Raw genomic sequence first — 20392 nt, forward strand, 5'->3', positions numbered from 1 at the left:
GCAGTTCAGGACTGGTAGAAAGTGCTGTGGTCAAATGAGACCAAAATTGAGGTCTTTGGCATTAACTCGACTCACTGTGTTTGGAGGAAGAAAAATGCTGACTATGACCCAAACAACACCATCCCCCAGTCAAGTCATGTTTTGCTTGGGGATCAAATATGTATTTTACTCACTGAACTGCAACTTAATTTATAGCATTTGTTTTATGTGTTTTCTTCTGGATTTTTGGTTGATATTCTGTCTCTATCATTTAAAATTCACCTATGATAAAAATGATAGACCAGCTTTACCATTTCTTAACATTCTATTAGAACTAGAAAAAAAAATGTCAATAACTGAGGATGGGATTAATAATCATTCAACTCAAACAAACAATGGTCTGAAGGAGCATCACAATCCTTCACACAGTAAATAAAAAAGGATTTCGTACAAACATCAGCAACTTTCAGTAAAAGACAGGTTTAACAAAACAGGCAAACCGGACATGTCTTTCTATGTTATAAACTAAGGCCAATTCTGTCAAAATGATAGTTATTATAAGCCAAAGCCAATGTTTACAAAAGGATATGTTCATTCATGAATTAGTGATGCTAATCATTACCTTCCCCAGGCTGACGCTTAATAAGATCCTGCAGATCAGTAGCAATATTGGTGATCTGAGTTTGGAACACCTGGACTGAATTCTTAAGGCCATAAATGTCCTTGGAATGTGACTTTATTGTCCCATTGATGTTGTGTATACAGTTCCATAAACTGGTAACATGTTTGTTAAGCCCATCTTTAATTCGTTGCAGGCTGCCAGAAATTGTATCCAGCTTTCCACACACACTTTCCAGCTTAGAAACTCTGGCATCAACATTAGCAATCTCTGTTCGGACTCCCTGAGTGTTATCTGTACATTTGCCTTTGTCAGTAGTTAGGTTATGCTTTAATACTTCAAACTTGTCTTGCAGGTCACCACAACATTTGCCATTCACAAAAGTGTCTGAAGTATTGTTAAGAAGGTTAGTAACTTTATCTACTTTTGCAGATAGACCAAGCTGAGTGTTCTTAACAGTAGAGTCCAAATTCTTCAACTGGTCTTTCATTGAGTTAAATCTTTCATTTAATAAATCAACATTGTCCTCAATTTTGTAAAGGTCAAATTTAACTTGGCCGAGTTCACTTTGTATGGTTTCCAGATCTGATGTCTTGTTCTGGAGATGTTCAAATTTTTCATTCATTGTATCAATCAGTGACTTTAAGAAAACAGAATTGCTCAACTGGGTCTGAACTAAGACTTGATAACTACCATCACCCTCCTTGTTATTTAGGTGACCATTCTTGCCAAATAGTGCTGTTTTCAGCTCAGTGTCAAGCTTTTTTACAGTATCTTTTAAGTCGTCAAGGTCTTCTAGGACAGTACCAGAAAATGAATGACTGGAATCAGTAGAAGCATGATTCTTGCTGAGTTCATCCAGCCTATTCTCTAGCAGTTGGAATTTTTGGTCAATTAGACTGTTCATATCTTCTGTGCTATTATTTATTAAACCTCTCAGTGTGTCCTCAATGTAAAAGCAGTGTTCCTCTGCATTTTTTTCCGTGACATTTACTTTAAACTCTAAGTCATTTAATCTTTCATTCCATGACTGGTCTGGGTGAGGGACATTAAGATGCTGCACTTCATTATCTATTCGGAAATTAAGAGCTCGGTGAGCATCAGCAATTCTCTCAACTTTTTCATTCAGATCCTTAAGAGTGGCATCAAAAGCAACATTCTTACAACAACCTGAACTGCCATTTGGCGCAGTCTCCATTTGAGATTTCAACTTGTTTATTTCATTCCGCAGTTCTGTGTCTTGTTCCAAAACAAATTCTTTGACTCCTGAACAGCTATTCTCATTCTCTTCACATTGCTGTTGAATGTTTATTAATTTATATTCGCAAGAGTTCTTCAGATCAGCCATTTTCCGGTCCATACCCTCCATCATCTCATTTCTCAGGGCTTCTAGTTTGTCATCCAGGTCTGCCTGATGCACATTAACACTAGATGCTGTTCCTATTGGTCCATGGGATACTTTCTCTAGTTCAATTAATCGTTCCTCATACAAATTTATTTTTCTGTTCAGGTCTTCAATTTGCTCAGACTTAGTCTGTAGTTCTTTTCGGGCAGTTGTTAGTTCAGAAACAATATCTTTTGTCCCATCCTCTCTCTCAGCACTCGCAGAAAATCCAGGCAAAAAGTATTCTGTCTTGCCACCGGTGGCACTAGCAGTCGGTGCCAAGTTGTTTAGCCATGCATTTAAAAACGTACTGACGTCTTCCTGAACAGTTATCTTTAAGTTTTCATTCACTCCTGACACAGACGTTTGTAGATCAATCATAGTCTGTGTGAGTCGAAGTACCTCTTCCTCAAGACCCTGAATTTTTTTCTCTTGTGCTTCATTCAATTCTTGAAACTCTTGCTTGGAGTCTTGAGCTTTTTGTGGTTGTCCATTTGGATCTATAACATGAAAAAATAAATCAATTAATATAAACTTAATTAAAAATGCAAACAAAAAGGATCTGATCAGCTAAACCTGGTAGACTGGAACAAACCTGCTGAACATTGATAGAGGAAAAGCAAGACACTGTACCACAAGCATCTCTGTTCCCCACTAGCACAGTGGCGCACAAGAAATTATTTTGTTTACAATGAACAATTTTTCCAGTTTATTGAAATGTAAACAGTTCAAGTACAGTGAACAATGTCAAATTGTACAAAGGTAAACTGAATGTGTTAATACAGCCTGACAAGCTCCATTCACACATAATCGTGGGCGAAATCGCAATGATTCAGCCCTTTCTAAAACGGAAATTAAATATTGTTTGGAACCATCTCCCCAGCACTGTTGCAGAAGTTCCCACAAATGTGTTGCACTTGCAGGTATCCTTTCCTTCACACTTCCATTTTACAAAGAATGCCACGAGTGTGTTTGTCTGTTATATCTGCAAAAGGTGGTTACTTTGATTGAGTCAAAAATGTAGGTTCCAATTTGTTCAAGAAAATTATTTCATGATTTATTTTTTATGTCTAATTGTTCTATGCTTTATTTTCAGAGTATATTTAAACTTTAAACTGTGAAAATTTCACTAGAAACTGAAAAAATTGGACCGGTAGTGTATATACTGTACCCCACAAGACTTACATTTTTTGTGTGTTACCAAAAGTGTTAATGCGCAAAATCCTACAAATCATAATCAGTTCAATACCAATACAGGTTACGTCTAACACCTCAAGTAAGTAAAAGTTACTTCAGGGAGAATTTCCTAAACATTTTAGGTAAAAAGGGTCTAAAAAGTCTAATTAAAGTGGTACTAAAGGTTCAAATGTATTTAAAAAAAAATAACAAACACAGAGTGGCCCTGATCCTCGTCTTCTGGGGTCCCTCTGGGGCTGTCTTGGCTCCTCCTCGCATCAGCTAACCCCCCCTGGGAAGCAGGGTTACCTTGCGGGTGCGCTCCTGAGTCCTGAATTTGCGTCCATAGACATGAATGCCGGACTCGGCCCCGCCCCCCCGATGCCCGCGTCATTGGATTTGATTTACAGCAGTGCAAGCCAATGGCTGGGCTGCTATCAATCTATCCAATGAAGAGCCAAGAAGACCGGCCTGAAATCCAGCGCGTTCGACGCGGGACTTTCGATGGCTCATGTAAGTAAACAGGGCTGGGGGGGCACTAAGCATTGGATGTTTTTTCACCTTAATACATAGGATGCATTAAGGTGAAAAAACGAGAACCTTTACAACTCCTTTAATACTAGTCCCTTTTTTCTTAGCCCCTTCAAAACTTTTGGAAGGAACTATTTCCTGAGTAAGATTACAGTTGTGAGAATGCAGCAAGACAGGGCACCAGGGAAAACACTAGCTATGCAATAACTAAAACACAAAAGAAGTTACACAGGAAACACAACAAATTACATACATGACTACACCACATTGTTAAGTGAAATATTTTTTGTGTGGTGCAAAAAATTATATGTAACCTTTTTATAGTAGAAATCTTTCCTACTAATATTTTTCCACCATTAAATGGACTGTCAAAATTCATTTTTTCTGACAAAGGAAAAGCCATTTGTAATAGGGATTTATCTTCCCATTTATTATGATTATAATGTGCTATCAGTAAGCTTGGCAGGTCCCTCTAACAAGTCTCACAAGAATATGCGATCCATCTCCTGTGCCTTAATTGAAAGCTATCAGCTGTCATGGAACTTTCCACAATGATCCAGCTGTATTGAATAGGTGGGGCCCAAGAAACGTTTTGATAAAATGCAGGGCGAGTAACTGAAGCACAATTGACCACATCCTTGTTTTGAAGAATTTCTAACATTAAGACTTTATTTTATTGGTTTTCAATAAATTTTATTTTTAAAATCAAATTTTGGGCTATTAAAAATATATTTTTTGTATATAGCAGCCAAGCAATGATTCTGCTTTACAAGAGACAACAGCTATGTGCTTCCACAGTTTTAACAGGGTTACTGGCACAGGATTTCTTTTAAACCCCATTTTTTTTATTATTCCATGCCTTGCATTTAAGTACTGTATATTAAAAAAATCTAATTGTCATCATTTTCACTAAGATAACCACAATATCCCCAGCATAGTCCCATGTAGTCCTAATTTTTTTGAGGTCCAGTGCTGCTTAACTCCTTGGTTGAATAAGGTCTGGCAAAATTCGACCAATTTCCTTTGGATCCAGGATAAGGAACAAGTAGATGGGGAATCACCATGCAGAGTGCAGTATTCCTGAATCAGGTGGTGCTTCAAAGTTATAACGTGAATGCCACTTAGTCCAAGAGGAAGGGCAGCCCACCTCTGCCACCAAGGAAGACGTCCAACGACTTATGACATCACCAAACCAGTCTGAAGACTGCAGTAAAAAAAAGGAATGTATAGGCTTTTCAATTTATTTTATGAAAACGCTATCTGATGGGATAGTGGGTGGAAGTATGAATAGTTACATGTACCTCCTACTGAAGGGAACCTGTGATGAAACATAGAAATATGGCAATTGCCGTTGCTGGCTGAGCATTTGAAAGTTCCGGCTATGGGCGCCTAACTTGTTGAGGGAAAAAAAAACATCCTGGGGCACTACATACATAGCAAGAATTTAGTTGACATTTTTGTAGACTTCTTTGTTGTGAAGAAACGGATACATGCTTCAAAGCATTATCTCTAACTGGTTTGTAAAGGGAGGATCAGCCTTTATTATATCACCTGAACAAATATCAGTGTTATAATAAAAAAAGCTACTGCATCAACATTCATTTACAAATGAATGGTCTTTTTCTTGTAGGAAATGGCTAATATGTGTAGTCAGCCAACTACTAGAGCAGGGAATAAGATTTATGGGGGCATCCGGTACATCAAAAAGGTGTTGTCCTGACAGTTTTTCTTTAAATCTGGTTAGAAATAGCAGTATATTTAGCATTCTTGTATTTTTGATAAAATAAAGAATTTATAAAAAAGAAAATAGCAGTCCAAAAAAACTACAATCTCACCTTTTTCCTTCTTTCCCCCACTCGGTCGAGGTGTCTGTATAGGAGTCAGCTTTATCTTGTCTGCAGGTGCATCACTGCAGTCGTGACCCTTAAAACCTGGACAACACCTCCACTCTAGCTCTGTAACCACTTTATAGGATGTTACGTGCCTCGGCCTGAAGCTTACCTTATACCTAAAAAGTGAAACATATAAACATGGTTAGCTACAAAGAGCTACACACACACACATATACATAGCAAAATCCAACGTTTGGTCACAGATATTCAAATGGAAAATTTTCAATGCGTGGTTGAGTTTATTTGAAACTGCAAAAATGTCTCAATTCTTTATGCTTCAGACACCAGTTTCATACCTCCCAACAGTCCCAGATTGGGGGGGACTTTCTCAAATTTTTTCAAATTTTCACCTTTGACCCACGGCCCCAAATACAGGGGCTTTGTCCTGCACCACCTCATCTGTTCATTATATGCCAACTTCCATGCATCTGCCATATCTCCCTATTGCACTCAAATCTGTTTTCTCACTTGCCCTACACCGCCTCCACCAGTCTTGTCCACCCTAGCCTGTCCTCATCGCTAACATTCTTATATTTCCATCTGTCCATTCACATACCCAGGGTTTGTTTTCTGTCTGGTGGTAGCCCTATGCTCACAGATCATCACTTTCACTTGTAAATGCAGAAGCTCGGCTACTGTATTTGCAAGTGAAAGTACCAGCTCTCCCACGGCTCCTACAACAGCCTCCCTGCTCTGCCCTCTGAGTCGTGACAAGTGCAGGTGGCAGAGTACCACGTGTTCAAGGGTGGCCAGAGCAGCACTTGGTGAGCTGCACCATGATCCCCATCTCTTACCTGGTCAGGAAGTTTGGGAGCTGAAAATGAGTGTGCACTGAAAAGTAAGCCGTGTACGCAGTAGGTAGTAGAGCAAGCTGCAGAAAAGTTATTTTGGAAAGGCAACCATGTGAAAGATGTTGTAGCTTTGGGCAAGGGGGGTGGTAAAAGATGAGGACAGTGGAGAGGGGATGGTGTTGGTGGAAGGGGGGGCAGAGGTTATAGTGGAGGAGGGGTGCGGTAGTGAGATGTGGATGGATGAACTCTGTACCTATCACTCTTTAACCCTGCACTCTGTACCTAGCGCTCTCCTGAACCCTACACTGCACGTAACACATTCCAAAACACTGCACATAACGCACTCCACAACCATGCACTCTGTACGTAATGAACTTCAGAACCATGCAACCTGCTCTTATTACACTCCGGAGCCCTAGCGCTCTCCAGAACTATGCACCCTGTGCATAATGACCTCCAGAACCCTGCACCCTGCATATAATGACCTCCAGAGTCCTGCACCCTATATATGACATCCTGTCATATATAGGTTGTAATGTAAATTATGCCATTGTAATACAACATAAATAACATGCATCACTGTGTGCATCGAAAACCAAAGCAAACAGGAAATGAAAACATGGAAATCTTATCACGGGAACCAAAAGTATGAAAGGTCTCATGAGTCCAACCAAAAAGACTGAGCAAACAAGTATGCAAAAAGTCAGCTGGTTCTCCACACAGATAACAAGAAAAAAAGCGAACACAGATAAAGTATACTACAAACGTGAAATAGTGGTAAGTAGTAAAGTAGTAAAAAAGTAAAAGAAAAATAAGCATGTAATGCAGTAGCAATTAAACAGCTGCCTGAAAGACATTAGAAAATTGGATAGCTGAAACACATTTGATTGGTGTGGACAACCCCTCCGCTCTTTCTTCCCCTAGTTTCTATATCATACATTATTCCTAATATCCACTGTATCTTTTTCCAAGTATATTGTTTATGTGTTATATTTAAAAAAAAGTCTGAAATCCTTTTTTAGGCTGGGTTCACGCCGTTCCCGCATGCGACTCACAGCAGGGGTCCGGTGCGTGCTAAATTACCGGTTCAGGTCCGATTTCTGCCCGAATTTTGGGCTGAAATAGAACCTGAAACGCACCAAAAACGGCACGTTTTTTTCCCCGGCACACCGCACCGGAACCGCTGCGGAGATATGTGAACCGACTCCATAGAGAGCCATTCAAATTCTCCAGCTATCCAAATTAAATGCGGGGAAACGCACATTCAATTTGCGTAGGTGTGAATCCGACCTAAATGTTTAAAGCCCTGCTACATGTTACTCTGCATTAAAGAATGCTTTGCATTCATTGAAGAAAAGCAAAGTATTCTCTGAATGGCACTCATGCCCAGTGGCCAACATCCTGTGTTCAGGATGCAGCAGGACAGTCACTCAGCATGGGAACCAGTAAAGATCACTGTAGTAGGGATGTCTACTACAGTGATTTTGAGCTTCTAGAGCAGCCTTTCTCAACCTTTTTACCGCTGGGGAATCCTAAAAATAATTTTCAGGTCTCGGGGAACCCCTGATAAAACCCATTCATTGGGGGTTAGTGGGAACAATGCCCCTTACTTTGGTGGTCAGTAAGAAGAATGCCCTTTTTTAAAGTAGTGGTAAGAATGCCCCCCTTACAGAGAACTATGAAGATGGTGTAATACCACTGGCTCCTCCAATCAAACAGGAGGTAAATCAGCCACAGCTCAAGGAACCCCTAGCCACCTCTGGAGGAACCCTAGGGTTCCAAGGAACCCTGGTTGAGAATGGCTGTTCTAGAGGGATCCCACAGGTATGGTATATGAATGGAAATATCCATATCTGTATTTTGTCTTTAAAGTCATGATGCACTGCATGGCCTTTGATCATTAACTAAGAGGCTTGGAAGGGCCAATAAGGGGATTTTTGAGTAAACCAGTCCCTCAACATAAGAGGAATGGCATATAGCAACCAGAGTATCAATTACTTTAAATCTGTTGTAAGGAAAGCTGATAGGGAGATATTAGGGTCAGTTAGGAAACTGTACTTTAATTCTGATTGCTAGCTCTTGACCAATTAACCCCTCTTTGCTGCCATTTTTCCTCATTGGGGGCTTTTATCTTTCATTTAATTTTGTTGATGATTTGACATCAGCAGTCGCTTAAATGATTTCCTGTCCATAGCAACCTTTTTTCTTTTTTATCTGTAAAAAATGTCCTTAAAAAAAAAAAAAAAAATGGGATAGAGATCACTTTCTATCAGTCTGTCTTTCTATAATTGGTCATGGTCACTAGGACAAATAGAGAGGGTGACGGTCCCCAGCAGAGACACAGACAACAAGAAACTCTATCCAAAAATAAAAAGGGTTGGCTTCAGCCCTAACTAATAAACTGAAAAAAAAAAAACGCAAACACAAATCATCACAGTTAACACGCCTGCACTAAAAACAAATGAACTCTTGAGGAATTCCATAATGAGGTAAATTTCTTGTACCTGTAAGTTCCCAACTCCAGCCTGAAATGCAGTTGTTTTAGTGTATTCTAATTATTTACTAATTAGAGCTTGTTATATGTCGAGGCCTAAACCAGGGGGGCAGCCTGACCCGATTCCAAAATGCTTTGCACATTGAGAATATAATTGACAGGTATAAGTTGACATTCACATTTAGCCTGTCAGCATGTTAAGCAGTAAAAAACCTGTATGACATCCTTCTCCACACCCTTAGTTTCCTAATTTTGCATAAAATCCGCTCTATAGATGTATTATTATTATATATACACACACTGGTCATTTTATTAGGTACACCTGTTCAATTGCTTGGTAGTACAAATTGCTAATCAGCCAATCATATGGCAGCAACTCAATGCGTGGAAAATGTTGCCTGGTCTGTTGATTTCAGCTGCAACATTCAGATGGTAGGGTCAGAATTTGGCGTAAAAAGCATAAAAGCATTGATCCATCCTGCCTTGTATCAACAGTTTAAGCTGGTGGTGTAATGGTGTGGGAAATTTTTCCTTGGCACACTTTGGGCCTCCTTAGTACCAAGTGAACATTGTTTAAATGCCACGGCCTACCTAAGCATTGTTGCTGACCATGTCCATCCCTCTATGCAGGGATGGACTGGTCATTGGGACTACAGGGAGTTTCCCAGTGGGCCGATGGCTCAGTGGGCCAGCTTCAGTGACAGCGGACTGCCGCGCTCATCTGTCTCTCCCTCCCTGCAGCGCTCACCTAGGGGGGAACAAAGAAGCAGGGGGAGGACCAGAGGAGCAGGGGGGACTACAGAGGAGCATGGGAGGAGGGGACAGACAGCTGACTCAACAGCTATGGCCTGGGAGTTTCTCACTTCTGCCTAATCTTGTCCCATAAGAGGGCACGGAACTGATTCTTTGCCCCGGGTGAAATAATGTCTAGCTTCCCCACTGGTACTGCCTATAAGAGTACCAGTACCAGCCATCCTACTGTAATAAAGTTAAACGGCTAGTGGCTAGTGAAGGAGGAGAGGGGGTACGGGTGGCCTGGGGGGGGGGGGGGGTGCGAGACCTGTCAAAGTGGGCCAGTCTGGATGAAGTCCAGGGCCAAATTTCTGTCCCAGTCCAGCCCTGCCTCTATGACTACAGTGCACCCATCCTTCTGATGGCTACTTCCAGCAGGATAATTCACCATGTAACAAAGCTCAAATCCTCGCAAACTGGTTTCTTGACCATGACAATGAAGTCACTGTACTCCAATGGCCTCCACAGTCACTAGATCTCAATCCAATAGAGCACCTTTGGGATGTGGTAGAACAGGAGATTCGCAACATGGATGTGCAGCCGACTAATCTACAGCAAATGCGTAATGCTATCATGTCAATATGGACCAAAATCTATGAGGAATGTTTCCAACACCTTGTTGAATCTATGCCAAGAAAAATGATGTCAGTTCTGAAGCCAATAGAGGGTCCAACCCGGTACTTGAAAGGTGTACCTAATACCGTGGCCAGTGAGTGTATATGAACCACAATAGACACATGGGCTCAGTACTACAGGTACGTATTCCCAGGGGCAGGCTGGTGTACAGTGTTCATTGCCATAAAATATTGGACACAGACCGGTTACATTTATGCCGCGTACACACGGTCGTTTTTTGTCTTGTAAAAAAACTTCATTTTAAAAAACGACGTTGCCTACACACCATCGTTTTTTCAAAATGCTCTAGCAAAACGTGGTTATGTACAACACGTAAGACGGCACTCTGTTCCATTCAAGCTTGCGTCATAACTTGCTTCTGAGCATGCGCGGGTTTAAAAATGTTGTTTTAGCCCACACACAATCATTTTTTATGACACAAAAAACGACATTTTGAAAAACGACATAAAAAAATGAAGCATGTTCAAATTTTTTTTTGGTCGTTTTTTAGAAGACAAAAAACGACATAAAGCCCACACACGATCATTTTAAATTACGTTTTTTAAAACGTTGTTTTATTTCATCACGAAAAACGACCGTGTGTACGCGGCATTACACTTCCTCTTTCCATCTCAGGACACCCAGGATTTAGTCAGTTTTCCCTGAATGAATTAGTTCCCAGTTGTAATAGCCTAGGGAGGTCATGTTGTCCTCTTTTACATGGTGGTCCCAGACCACCTGTTTGACCTAGTGCTATCTATATTGCTCAGTAATGTATATGTTACTCTTCACTAGGCTATTATGCAGCAGGGCAAGCTTAGTAAGGTGCCTGTTATTCCCTTTTTCTTAACTGTGTTAGAAGTCTTATTTTCTTACACAGCGCTTAGGTGAATGAGCCTATATCTTTGCCTCAGCCACAGTCCAGTGAGGCTAGGTTCACACCTATGCATTTTTTTTTTAACAGAAGGAATATTTATTGATATAATCATGCGGTTACAGGCTTATACAGTACAGGTGGTACAGCTCAGATCAACAAGACATAACACCTATGCATTTTTGGTGCGTTTGCAGAAATGCAATACAGTTCATTCAACATGGTTTCCTACGGTACATGCTTATACCTACCTAAGTGGATCCAGCATTGGTCGGCATTTGTCCCCTGGCAGCTCTAAGGCCAAGAACCGCTGATCGCTCGGTTCTCAGAGCTCCCTGAGCAAAGAGCTGGTAACAGTCAGTCACCACTGTCTGCTCTGCCCCTCCACCCCCCGCTCACTAGAGCTTTGGGCTATGGAGGGGGTGGGAGTGGGCAGCTCAGGCTCTCAGTGGCTTGCAGAGAGGCCGAGTCGGGTGCCGGTCCAGGCATGTGAGCGGATCTAGACTTCATTGACAGCCCGCTGTCTGCTGAAAACAAATTGCAGAAGTGCAGAATGAGCTTGGCTCCTGTGATCCATAGGAGTAGTACAACTGAACAAGCTTTGGCTGCACTTCTCCTTTAAGTTTCAAATGTGACTTTCCTAAAATTTAAATATCGATTTAATAAAATGTAATTTTATCTATGACCACTTATTTTTTTTATATATATAATTTAACACACTTTGTTATACTTGTTTTTAAGAATTTGATACAAGGTTAAGAAAAAACTGTTTCATGGACCTGAGGAGAATGTAAATTGTGTTGTCAGGGAAATGTAGCTGTGTCATACCATGATTCCTAGGTAATGTTTAACATATGGAATATATTTTCCTTCTTATAGGTTAAGTCTGTAGTGTTTGGAAAAAAAGTATATCCAATTAATCAGAGATCACATTCATTGCGCACAGGATTCCTTGTTCTACTTGGCCGATTCAGTGATGATGGCCATCTAAGATCATTTGGAAACACCGTGTAAGATGACCCCAATGTCTAGAAAAGGAAATGAGACTTGGAAAGAGAATTCTGTAAATTATTCCAGGTCATGTCACTGCATGACCAAAGCAGTAATATAATTCATTTAGCTTTAGGTAGTGTACATTACGGACAGGCTAGAAACTTAATGCTAGAAGTGTGGGCTAACAGTTCATCCTCCACCTTTATTATTTTTACACATAAGTCTGAAGTGAATTAACCTAGTCTTTATATAGACAATTATCTAACTTTGCGTGTGCTGGAAATAACCTTGTGTGATCATGAAGCACATTTTTTGTTCTCATAAGAAAGCCTTTGTATATGACATCTGACCTGCATCATGGTGGTAGTCAGTTCATATTACGTTGACTTGTAGTGCACTGGGAATTTGTGGATATGACTGCTAGGCGGGCCACATTTTCAACAAAGGATTACTGATTAAAATGTACAGAGGCTTTTCAAAAATGTTCTGCTGCACCAAACTGCACCATTCCAATGATCACAAAGGTGAACATGTATTTATTTATTACAGGTCTGGGTAAAGATGCTGTTTGTCAGTAGATAAACCACAACCTCTTAAACGTTAGGCCCCGTACAGACGAGGAGATATCCGATGGAAACGGTCCGCCGGACCGTTTCCATCGGACATTTCTCCTCCGGATTTAGATCCGATGGCTGTTCACACCATCGGATCAAAATCCGGGCGGAAAATATCCGCGGTGACGAATCCGCGCCGTCGCCGCGACGATGACGTGGCGACGTGCGCGACACTGGAAGATAAATACTTCCACGCATGCGTCGAATCATTTCGACGCATGCGAGGGATGGGGATCGGATGGACTTTTCCGGTGAGTCTGTACAGACGACCGGATAAGTCCGACGGACAGGATCCCAGCGGATAGATTTTGTAGCATGCTACAACATTTTTATCCGCTGGGAATCCGTCGGCTGGACAAATGTCCGCCGAAAATTGTCCGCTCGGGCCTACACACGACCGGATCTATCCGCTGGAACTGATCCGCGGATAAATCCCAGCGGATAGATCCGGTCGTGTGTACAGGGCCTTAGTGATAATTCCAAAGACAAGGACCAGCTAGAACTGACAACTGGAGATGGCTTTGGACAATCACTGAGCAGGAACCAAATGCCAAGCACCCTATGACTAGCCCAGGACCAGGTTGGAAGCTTGTCAGTTTAGCCTTAAAGTGATATTAAAGCTTTGATTTTTTTTTAAATAACAAACATATCATACTTACCTCCACTGTTCAATTATTTTTTGCAGAGTGGCCCCGATAGTCCTCTTCTGGGGTCCCACAGCGGCTCTCACAGCTCCTCCCCGCATTAGATAACCCCCTCTGGGAAGCTCTCTCCTGAGGGGGTTTCCTCGTGGGAGCGCTCCTGTGTCATACACTCTACGTTCATAGACATTGAGTGTATGACTCGGCCCCACCCCCACTGGCGGCTGCGTCATTGGATTTGATTGACAGCAGCAGGAGCCAATGGCTGTGCTGCTATCAATCTATCCAATGAAGAGACACAAGAAACCGTGGAGAAAGCGAAGCAGGAACGTGCCCACAGAATTTCAGAGCTCAGGTAAGTAAAACGGTGGGGCTGGGGGGGCCGGACACGGCAAGGTTTTTATTCTCCACTTAAAGCATAGGATGCATTAAGGTAAAACAACACAAAGGTTTACAATCCCTTTAAAGAGACACTGTCAACTTGTCCATTCAGAGCAAAAAAGACACTGTGCCTGTGTAAAGGCTTTCCCTACTCCTTCCTCCATTGCAGCCACAGTCTTGACAGGCATTCCTGAAGCCTGAGCTGTCCTTGGGGCTGGATTTCGCCATAGCAGACATAAGTCACGGTCTAGGTTGGCAGACCTAGCAGTGGTGGCACCCAGCAACCCCACTGCTGAAAGCCATCAATACATCCTTATGTATTCTAAAAGTTTTAACGTTGCCTCCATGCCAACCAAAGCAATCCAATCCCCTTCACTGCTACAGTCCCTGCATTCCCTGTGCAGTTGCTTTAGTGGCACATTGGTTGATTTACAGTTAGATGTTCATGGAGGTTTCATTACCAATTATGACTTGTGCAACTGGTTTTTGTCTCTGTGCCAGCATAGTTCCGATTCTGCCTCAATTAATATGTTTATGATTCTGGTTGCATCAGTACAGAAATAGCAATATAACGGAGTATGGTTCTACCAACTTGGTTCTAATCTGACCTCTGCATGTTCTGTATATGTGATTATGATTGTGTAATTCTGAACATAGTTATAGATATAAGAAGGCATGCAGAATGCCCATATAAACAAAAAGATGTTCTGTGATAGGTAACCATGTATTTAAGAAGGCATGCAGAATGCCCATATAAACAAAAGATGTTCTGTGATAGGTAACCATGTATGAAGGGGTGGGAGGAGTTGACGTGCTGACATCATCGCGTTTGAAGTCAGAGCGGACGGACATTCGCCAGCCGACCGTGTTACTATTTTGCGGTTTTATCTACGATTTGATGTAAGTGCTTTTAACCTTATTAGAGTGGAGTTCCACCCAAAAGTGGAACTTCCGTTTTAAGCACTCCTCACCCCCTTACATGCCACATTTGGCATGCAATTTTTTTGGGGGGGAAGTGGGGGCTTCGGTAGGAGTGGGACTTCCTGTCCCACTTCCTCCTCCTGTCCAGGGACCACCTCTGCGACTTCTCCTCTCGCCTTAAGCGGCCTCTCCCTCTAGGCCAGTGGTTCTCAACCTGGGGGTCGGGACCCACTCGGGGGTCAAATGATGATTTGCCAGGGGTCCCCGAATCCTGGGCTGTTCTTGAAGCCTGCAACGCGCTCCCTGCCATTTTGTGGCCACCCAGCTGGACTGTTCTTCGAACCCGCCCACTAAGCCTCATCGCAGCCACTCATTCAGTTCACGGCATGGGGGGGGAGGCTAGAGGTCAGCTGATTGGTGAGGAATAACCTATGCCTGATTCCAGCATAGGTACCACTGCTACGAGATGCTACAAAGTTGGAGGCACAGTGAGTAACGCTACCTGTGATTATAGTTACCATTAAAAGTCCTCACAACAGTTCTCAGATTAGCAGGTGACCTTGTTCAAGAGCATCTAATCCACTCATCCCACCATCCCACCCACCAGAAGGAATACAAATAGAGAATACATGGAAGGAAGAGGAAAATAGGGGTGGAACAAATAAAAAGGTAGAGAAAGAACAAGAAAGACGGCTAGGATAGATAAATTAGGATAGAGTGATAAAAGGGAAAGAAAGGAGAACAAAGAGAAAGAGTGGTACATCCTAAAATGTACCATAAGGGGTTTTAATACTGTACAAGTGGAAGGGAATCAGGGAGCGCTAAATGCCTGGGGGTTAGGGGTGCAAATTACTTGTCTTGCCCCGGGCGCTGACAACCCACGATACGAAAATAATTTTACTGTTAGGGGTCCCCACAACTTGGGAAATTTTATCAAGGGGTCACGGCACTAGAAAGGTTGAGAACCACTGCTCTAGGCGATCTCTTGGGACACGTACAGAGGCTTTTCAAATATTTTCTGCTGCCATTCAGAGCAAAGTAACAGTGTCTGTGTAAAGGCCACCCCCCGACCACTTTATGCTCTCATCTCCATCATCTGTTTTTTTCTGTGTCTGAATTTCTCATTTCCTGGTTCTCCTCAGTAAACTTGCCCCTATCATCTGAGCGGTTCTGGCTGGGGGTTAGTCAGCATGCTCACCCTCTCCCTTGGGACTACATCCCTGCGGGGAGACGTGTTCATAGTCCCAACGGAGGGGACTAGCACGCAAACTAACCCCCAGCAAGAACGTCTCGAATGATGGGGGCAAGCTTACTGAAGAGAAACAGGAAGTGACAAATTCAAAGAAAAAAAACATTTAGAAGGGAAATCGAAGGAAAGGGTAAGGGAACAAACAATGCACTAGCTTAAACGAACCCATTTAGAAAAAAAAAACGAACCTTTGCAACCCCTTTAAGTGGTTAAAGGCTTAAAGAAACATCTTCATATATAAAGGCCAGCTATAGGTTAAATGTAATGTTTTGAATGAGAGTATTTGTTTTATCTAATCTGTAATGTCCAAGAATTATTGTGAAATACTTTACAGGGCAGGGCTCCTAGTAGTATTGCAGATTTTCTGTTATTTTATTTTGATTGTGTTTATATATGCTTTACACACCACTGATTATCAGACGAAAGATTCCGTGCTTATATAGCTTTGATCATTTGCCTGTAAATAGTGTTGTCTATTTATACAGCTGTATGTGATATAAAGGAGAAACATTTTACCAATAAATTCACTATTTCTCTTACAAATATGTTTGAGTGAAGATTCTTGACCTTTGGAAAATGTCAAGACTTAAAGGTGATCTTAAAATTTTCATTGCATAGTACATAGTTTCTCGCCTCTAAATTATTTTTCTAATATATTTTAATATATCAGTTTTGTTATATTCTGTTAGATGGATGGGGTTGCACTGATCAGTCTTCTTGGTGTCACTATCCTCACTCTTGCTTAGTGTCAGAAATATCTCATGCGTAGGTTACTATGGGTCCAACTAGGACTGTTCTTTTTTTGTACTTCCTGAAACAGCCTAGACACAAAGTCCGATGCCAGTGCTAAACACCAACATTCCGTCTACTATGGACATTGAGAAAACGGTACAAGGATTCAGATGATCATGTTACAGGTTTCCAGTAGCTGGCTAACCTCCACTAGTATAACCTTTCAGAAGGCTGGCTTCACATCAGAAATGTATGCATTCACAAGTGTTGTTTTGGCACATGGAAACAAAATTAAAGTGAATTTAATTGCAAAAGCAGGTCAATGCACTCAAAATGACAAATGTGGGACTTTTCATGTTGATTAAAGCGGGAGTTCAACCATTTATAAAAAAAAAAAAAAATTCTCCCCTTAGCTTCCTGCTCGTTCGGTCTAGGGGAATCGGCTATTTGTATTAAAATATGAGCAGTACTTACCCGTTTTCGAGCTGCATCTTCTTCCGTCGCTTCCGGGTATGGGTCTTCGGGAGCGGGCGTTCCTTCTTGATTGACAGCGTTCCGAGAGGCTTCCGACGGTCGCATCCATCGCGTCACTCGTAGCCGAAAGAAGCCAAACGTCGGTGCGGCTCTATACTGCGCCTGCGCACCGACGTTCGGCTTCTTTCGGAAAATCGTGACGCGATGGATGCGACCGTCGGAAGCCTCTCGGAAGACTGTCAATCAAGAAGGAACGCCCATTCCCGAAGCCCATACCCGGAAGCGACGGAGAGGATGCATCTCGTAAACGGGTAAGTACTGCACATATTTTAAAATAAATAGCCGATTCCCCTAGTAAAAACGAGCAGGAATCTAAGGGGGAAAAGTGCCCTCTAAGGGTGAACCCCCGCTTTAACTAAAAAAAAAAGTTGTGTTCACGTTAATCAGCTAATCATGTGCTATCAAAAATGATTTTACATTTCTTGCGTATGTTGAAGCATTCAAAGTAAACACAAGTTAACCTTATTTACAATCACTTTTCAAAGTAAAAATTCAAGGGCCAGATTCACAAAAGAGATACAAAGGCGTATCTCCTGATACGCCGTCGTATCTCTGTGATCCAACATTGACATAAGATAATAATAGTGCAGCGCAAGACAAAAATATTAATATTAACTATACACACAGAAAATTATAACATATAATATATAATTGAATATTTATATAATAGAGTCCATATAAAGTGCTCAAGTGCAAAAAGATGATCCAAATCGGAATAAATAGTGCGAAAATCCAAAGGGTGATATCCAGAAGGAACCTCCACCAAATAGCAGGAATGGCCTCTCACCTTACAACTTTGACCTACAATAGGTCACAAAGCATAATCAGAGAACCACCTGTTCTCAGAGGACAGCAAGCAATGCAGCAGTAGAACCACGATATCAGTCAGACTCAGGAACAGGACATGGCAATCAGAGAATAGAAAACAAAGGAGAGGAAATCTAGTGCTCTATGTGGCTGACTTCAGGCTTGACTAGCCCCACTCTGGTGGTGATGTTTCCTGGCCAAATAGCAAGCGTAAAAACACTTGTTTGGCTTATTACCCAGCCCAGGCCTTGATCCTGCACTATTATCTTATGTCAATGTGAGGTGTTTTATTTGAATTTACCTTAGTGCTGGCTCGCATTTTTTTTTAGTTTATATTTACATTCCAGCGCTGAATAATTTTTCCCTTATTAGTATCTCTGTGATCCGCACGTCCTAACTATGCGGCTGATTCATAGAATCAGTTACGCATAGCTAGCCCTAAGATCCGACAGGTGTAATTGACTTACACTGTCGGATCTTAAGGATGCAATTCTATGCCGGCCGCTAGGTGGCGAGGCCATTGCGGTCAACGTAGAATATGCAAATGACTAGTTACGGCGATCCACAAACGTCAGCGTTACCCGTCGCTCTAACTTTCCGTCGTTTCCGTTGAGATACGCGGTGTAAAATTAGGGCTGAGCCCTAGTTGTTCTAAGCCATGTTAAGTATGGCCGTCGTTCCCGCGTCGAAATTTAAAAAATCACGTTGTTTGCGTAAGTCGTCCGTTAATGGCGCTGGATGCCATTTACGTTAACGTCTAAACAAATGAGGTCCGTGCGCCGTCATTTAGCGAAATGCACGTCGGGTAATTTTCCCGACGGAGCATGCGCAGTACGTTTCGGCGCGGGAACGCGCTAAATTTAAATGGTGCCTGCCCCATTTGAATTAGGCGGCCTTGCGCCGAGCGGATTTACGTTACACCGCCGCAAGTTTACAGGTAAGAGCTTTGTGAATCAGGCACTTACGCTGTAAACCTGCGGCGGTCTAACGTAAATCAGATAAGTTACGCTGCCGTGGAGCAACGTAATTCTTTCAGAATCTGGCCCCAAGTTCCTATTTAGGCAGTCTCCACTCTACTAGTAAATTAACCCCAATGCATTGTGTATGCAGACAGTGGTGTAAATAGGTCCTATTAAAGACAAATGCCGCGTACACACGATCATTTTTCAGCATGAAAAAAAACGTTATTTTTATAAAACGTCATTTAAAATGATCGTGTGTGGGCTGCACATCATTCTTTGGGCTCTGAAAAACGACAATTATTTTTTTCGAACATGCTGCATTTAACGTCGTTTTTCGGGTTGTAAAAAATGATCGTGTGTAGGCTAAAACGACGTTAAAAACCCGCGCATGCTCAGAGGCAAGTTATGAGACGGGAGCGTCCGTTCTGGTTAAACTACCGTTCATAATGGAGTAAGCACATTCATCACGCTGTAACAGACAAAAAAGCGTGAACCGTCTTTTACTAACACGGAATCAGCTAAAGCAGCCCAAAGGCGAATGGAACTTCCCCTTTAAAGTGCCGTCGTACATGTTGTACGTCACCGCGCTTTGCTAGATCATTTTTTTAAAACGATGGTGTGTAGGCAACGTCGTTTTAATGATGAAGTTGGGAAAACGTAGTTTTTTAGACATGCTGAAAAACTACGTTTTCTTTCATGCTGAAAAATGATCGTGTACGCGGCAAAAGTATTTTTCTCCTGTTCATTCTCTGGTGCTTGAATTGTAAACTCTTACAAGCAGAGCTCTAAGTACACACGGGCCGAATATCAGCAGGTATCCGCTGGTTCAACAGGAATCAGCTGACATTTGGTCAGTGTTTGCAGCTATACTTCTGTCAGAAGTCGGTCTAACAACCAGTGGCGGCTGGTGCTGTATAATATTTTTGGGGGGGGAGGAGGCAGCAAACAAGATACCCGTCACTACCCTTCCCCCGGTTGGTCAGTCATCAGTCGCTTGTCCCCCCACTTACCCCATCTAGCAGCTTTGCCTTCTTTTTCGTGCGTCTCCTCCTTCTCCATGGGGGTCGCTTCCTCCTTGGTTGTTTTACCTTACGTCGGCAGCTTCGTCCTCAGTGGCTTCCTTCCTCCTTCCCTCGGCGGCCAATACGATCGCTTCTCCTCTCGGCCAATAGGGTCTTAAGACTCGCTTCCTGATTGGCCGGGAGGAGAATCAGGAAGATAATAGTGAATATTAATTTGCTACTGTCACACAACTGGGTGGGCTCACGGGACAGTGCCTTAGGCTCCAAGCATGTACTTAAAAAAAAAAATTTGAAATCCATGCATCCAGCATGTAGATTACGGGATGGACTGGGGGGACAGCAACCCTAGCGGACGGACCACCACTGCCAACGACCTGCTTTTGTCAAAG

General features: G+C 42.2%; 1 protein-coding gene across 1 annotated transcript in view; it reads right to left on the reverse strand.

Annotated features, from left to right (window-relative positions):
• Positions 1 to 20392, reverse strand: part of EMILIN2 (elastin microfibril interfacer 2) — an 89338-nt gene that overhangs the window by 28243 nt on the left and 40703 nt on the right. The window contains exons 3-4 of the mRNA XM_040354030.1: positions 5525 to 5697; positions 602 to 2482 (exon numbers count right to left, since the gene is read on the reverse strand). Coding sequence (XP_040209964.1) covers positions 602 to 2482; positions 5525 to 5697 — 2054 coding nt within the window. The remainder of the gene's footprint in view (positions 1 to 601; positions 2483 to 5524; positions 5698 to 20392) is intronic.

Source organism: Rana temporaria, chromosome 5, assembly GCF_905171775.1.
Source record: "Rana temporaria chromosome 5, aRanTem1.1, whole genome shotgun sequence".
In the NCBI taxonomy this organism is placed as follows: Eukaryota; Metazoa; Chordata; class Amphibia; order Anura; family Ranidae; genus Rana; species Rana temporaria.